At 62.0% G+C, this 4,711-nt stretch overlaps 1 protein-coding gene across 1 annotated transcript in view; it reads left to right on the top strand.

Annotated features, from left to right (window-relative positions):
• The first annotated feature begins 94 nt into the window (after window positions 1-94).
• Window positions 95-4,711, top strand: part of LOC102760569 (tensin-3) — a 61,535-nt gene continuing 56,918 nt past the window's right edge. Inside the window, exons 1-4 of the mRNA XM_015568212.1 lie at window positions 95-377; window positions 1,195-1,307; window positions 1,629-1,689; window positions 2,698-2,773. Coding sequence (XP_015423698.1) covers window positions 193-377; window positions 1,195-1,307; window positions 1,629-1,689; window positions 2,698-2,773 — 435 coding nt within the window. The 5' untranslated portion in view covers window positions 95-192. The remainder of the gene's footprint in view (window positions 378-1,194; window positions 1,308-1,628; window positions 1,690-2,697; window positions 2,774-4,711) is intronic.

Raw genomic sequence — 4,711 nt, 5'->3', positions numbered from 1 at the left:
GCCAGGGGCCGTGCGGGGGCCAGGCCGGCGCCCCTGGGGGCTGTGTGGTGTCCGCTGGGGCCACAGCCCTGGGCGGGGCTGCTGCTTCCTACAGGGTTGGGCCTGCGCCTGGGTCCACTGTGGCCTCGGCGTGTCTGTGGGGACCCGGGTCCGGGAGGCGAGGTGAAGGTGGCTCTCACGGTGCCGCAAAAAATGGGGACCTGGTGGGCGCCGGGCCCAGCGCAGCCCAGGGCGTGTCTGTCACCGGCCTCTGTCGTGTCCGCGCGGGGTGACACACCGTCTCTCCTCCCCAGCGCCGACCAGGCCCTCGACAGGTTTGCCATGAAGAAGTATTACGACGACAAGGTCTCCGCTCTGATGCAGCCCTCCCAGAAGCGGTACGTGTCCCCCCGGAGGGGACGGCCATGAGGACCGACGGGTGCAACAGCAGACAGGGCAGTGGGCGGCCAGGAGCGGGAGGGAGCCCTCCCTGGGGAGGCGGGGCCGCCCTCCTGCTGACCTGGTGTCTCGGACAGGCAGCCCCTGGATGAAAGGAGAGGTGTGTGGAGCCCCCTGGTGGCCAGGACTGGCGGCAGCCAGCCCTCTGGTCCCCGGGCTCCCACCCCGGGGGACCCTGGGGAGCCCCCGTTTATGCTGCAGGACAGAGGAGCTGTTCGCCGCCAGGACGGTGGGAGCACCAGGAGAGGGACTGGGCGGAGCCCGTGTTCCCCTCACACCTTCCTCAAAGCAGGGCTGGCAGCCGGGTCGCCTAACTTTGTGTTTAACCGGCTCAGCTTGCTTCACGCACAAACCCAGCGGCCTATTTTGAACTAATGGAGCACAGTGTGTGAATTGCAGGCGTAACTTAGAGATTTTTTAAAAAAATATAAGTGAGGCTGAGCCTGCTGGTGGTTCGGTCGGAGGGCGGCTGTCCTGGGCGGGGACACCCATGCCATGGTCGGATATTGGGGGGTTTCCTGGTGGTTGGAGTCAGGCCCCCCCGGGAGGAGGGAGGGGCCGTGGTCGCGATGCTCAACCACTGGGCCACGCTGGCCGGGCAGACTCGTCCCTGTAGAACCGCCCCCTGACGGTCACGGGCACATGTGGGTCATGCAGGCACCACCGGAGACGCCCGGGCTGCTTGGCTCCCTCCTGGGTCCCCCGAGGGGCGGGCCATGAGGTGCCACCTGGGCACTCACTGCCGGTGCCTTGCAGGTACGTTCAGTTTCTCAGCGGGCTGCTGTCGGGGACAGTGAAGATGAACGCCTCGCCCCTCTTCCTGCATTTCGTCATCCTGCACGGCACCCCCAACTTCGACACGGGCGGTGGTGAGTGTCCCCACCGCGGGCTCGAGGTCCCCTGTCCCTGCACTGCGCGGGCACCCCTCCGTCCTGAGGCCCAGGCCCCGTGGTCAGGACCGGACAGAGCCCCCTGTGTGAGGTGGGGCCACTCGCTTATCAGGAAGGACAGACAGCCCAGCGACCCCGGGCCCCTCACGCTGCCGTCCGACTGCGGCACTGAGCCCAAGCCAAAGGCAGCTGGTGGGCGCCGGCTCGTGCATCTTTCCCTCTGTCACCCTCCCCGCAGTCCTGCGTGGTTCCTCGGGCTCACGGAAGATCGACCTCTCTCTCCCTCCCTCCCCTCTGCAGTGTGCCGGCCCTTCCTGAAGCTGTACCAGGCCATGCAGCCCGTCTACACCTCGGGGATCTAGTAAGTGCGTCGGCCTCGTGGGCTTGTGCCGGGAGTGGCATCGGGCAGTCGGGCCAGCTCTGCAACAGGAGGGGCGTGGGGCAGAGGATGCCCGTGGTCAGTGCTCCTCGGTGGCTGGTGCTGTGTCCCAGTCCAGCTTCACCACTGCCACACGCCACACTCCACACCGCCACACGCCACACCTCCACACGCCACACCTCCACATGCCACACCGCCTGGCCGGCTGTCAGGCTCACAGTGGGGCATGGACGAGGGCGGGGCCCACGTGCTGTGGGGAAGGAAGCACGTCCCTCCTGTGACAGCCTTTACCGTTGGCCTTCTCTGCCCTTTGCAGTTTAGACAGGATAGATTCACATACTCAGAACTTGTTTTATCTTTTTAATATATTTTTATTGATGTCAGAGAGGGAGAGAGAGAGAGACACCAATGATGAGAGAATCATGGATCGCTGCCTCCTGCACGCCCCACACTGGGGATCGAGCGCACAACCGGGCATGTGCCCTGACCGGGAATTGAACCGTGACCTCCTGATCCGGAGGTTGACGCTCAGCCCCTGAGCCACGCCGGCCAGACCAAGCTCAGAATTTGCACCCATTCTGGCTGTTTGGTGTTGGCCGAAGCACCTGTGAACATTCAGAGAGTGAGTGGAGGCGAAAAGCGCCCTCACCCCCGTGTCGCCACTGAAAACTGGCTGCTCTCGCTTCTGACTCGCTGGGCCCGGGCGGGGGGACAGCGCCCTCCGCTAATTCCGAGGCGGAGGCGTGGGCACCGTGCCCCGCGCGTGCCGTGCTCTCGGGGTGGCCTGCGGTCCCTGCTGAGGCCTCGGCTCCTGCCCGGCCGGCAGTTTCGGCTCCTGAGCCTTGTCCCCGAGGACCCCAGGAGCCGGCCGGGCCCTCGGGGTGTCCTGTGTGACTCTGAGCTTTCAGTTGTCGGGTTGCTTTTCTCGAAATGCCTTCCTCCCGGGAAGCCCCGAGATGACGTGACCATCGCCTCCTTGTTTTTCCAAAGCAACGTTGGCCCCGAAAACCCGAGTCGCATCTACATCGCCATAGAGCCGGCCCAGCTCCTGAAAGGGGACGTCATGGTGAGTGCTGGCCCCTGCGCCCCGGCCACCGCTCAGGGGGAACATCACCCTAGAACAGGGACAGGGAACCTTGGCCCCAGAAACCTGTGCGAAGGGGGGAGTAGCCGTTACCTCAAGGCAGTTGATTAATCTGAGGGAAGTCGCTGTACCGAGAGGGACAGAGTATATCCCAGCCGCTCAGTATGTGTCAGCCACTGCGCCCCCACGGCCACGTTCCCGACTGTGAGGTGCAGCCTTTGTTGGTCAGATGCCTTCAGGGAGGATATAAGTCGTGGACCTGCCTTTAGCAGCTGAGTGTGAGATTCAGCGGGGTCATCGTGGGCGGCTAGTGCTCGGACGCCGATTCCTCGAGCAGGTTCTGATTCCTGGGCCGGTTCTCAGGTGGAACCAGCTGGCCCATCATTGCCTTTCATGCAAATTGACCATAGAAAATGCCATACGTGTGAAGTGATTCTGGGAGGCGGGCACAGAAATTAGCTTGTGTGGAGCTTGTGTGGCCCAGATCAGTGACATGGTCCACGGGATAGCTTCTTGTTTTATTACAAATGATTCATTCATCGTTTGAGGATTCTCATGAATTTCCCCTAAAAATATGGGTTTTAAGACTGTTTCTTAGTGGCCGTGAACTCCATCGTGTCCCATCTGAATTCTCACAGTATCAAGCCAGTGGGGTCAGGAGGACACAGACCCCTGGGCACACTGACACCCTGGGCACCCACACCCTGCACACACTTACCAGGGGAGCAGCCCTGTGGCTGGGGCCTCAGGTCTGTCCAGCCTCCCTGGTCACTGAAAGGGAGGGGCCTGCGGGGGAGGGGCCGTGGGAAAGAGGGCTCTCAGGTCCTGAGGGGATGCGAAGGGGTGAGGCAGCAGCAAGGCATGGAGCTTAGCGCGTGGCCACCCCAACACCCCAGCAAAAGCTCTGGCGTCCGCTCCCCAGCGGGAGCACTGAGGGTCCTATCCTGAACCCACGTTCTCAGCCACCGAGGAGCCTGGACAGGAGGCGAGGTTTCTTGTGGCGGGCTTACTTTTTTGTTTTGTTTTTAAGTATATTTTTATTGATTTCAGACAGGGAGGGAGAGAGAGAAACATCAATAATGAGAGACAATTATGGACGGGCTGCCTCTTGCGAACCCCGCTCTGTCCTCCGCGCCTCTCCTGTGAGGCCGTCACATGGGTCAGGCCCCTGGTGACCTCCCCACCACCATCTCCTAGCCCAGTGATGGCGAACCTTCTGAGCTCGGCGTGCCAGCATTTTGAAAAACCCTAACTGAACTCTGGTGCCGTGTCACATATAGAAATGTTTTGATATTTGCAACCATAGTAAAACAAAGATTTATATTTCTTATATTTATTTTATATATTTAAATGCCATTTAACAAAAATCAACCAAAAAAATGAGTTCGCGTGTCACCTTTGACACGAGTGTCATAGGTTCGCCATCACCTCCTAGAGACACAGCTTTGAGCACAGCCTCAGACACGGGGCAGTGCTCCAGCGTCCGAATCCGGGGGTGTGGGTCCGCCTGTCTCCCTGTGTTCACCCAGCAAACCCTCCTGGAAGGTTCCCAGTGAGGCCGGTTCCCTGGGTCCCCCGGCACCGCCCGTGAATGGCCGGGCAGACCCACTCCCGGAGCTCAGATTCCAGGGCCGGGGTTTGCGGGCCAGGGGCCTGGTGTGACTGCCCAGGCACAGGGAGGAGCTGCAGGTTGCTAGGTGGGGGCGGGGCTCCTGGCACAGCCGAGGACCAGGGGCCCCTGGGGTCCCACCTGTGCCGCTGTGCACATCCCAGGGCCGGACCCTCCCGAAAATGACCCGAGGAATCAGCGCAGGAAGAAAAGATGCTGGGCCATTCCCGGGAGCGGGGTGGGCGTGTCCCTGAGCGGGGTGGGCGTGTCCAGGAAGCGGGGTGGGCGTGTCCCTGAGCGGGGTGGGCGTG

Source organism: Myotis davidii, unplaced genomic scaffold (assembly GCF_000327345.1).
Source record: "Myotis davidii unplaced genomic scaffold, ASM32734v1 scaffold1364, whole genome shotgun sequence".
Taxonomy (NCBI): domain Eukaryota; kingdom Metazoa; phylum Chordata; class Mammalia; order Chiroptera; family Vespertilionidae; genus Myotis; species Myotis davidii.
Note: the sequence above shows the minus strand (reverse complement) of the source record. Positions and strands in the feature narration are given on the sequence as shown.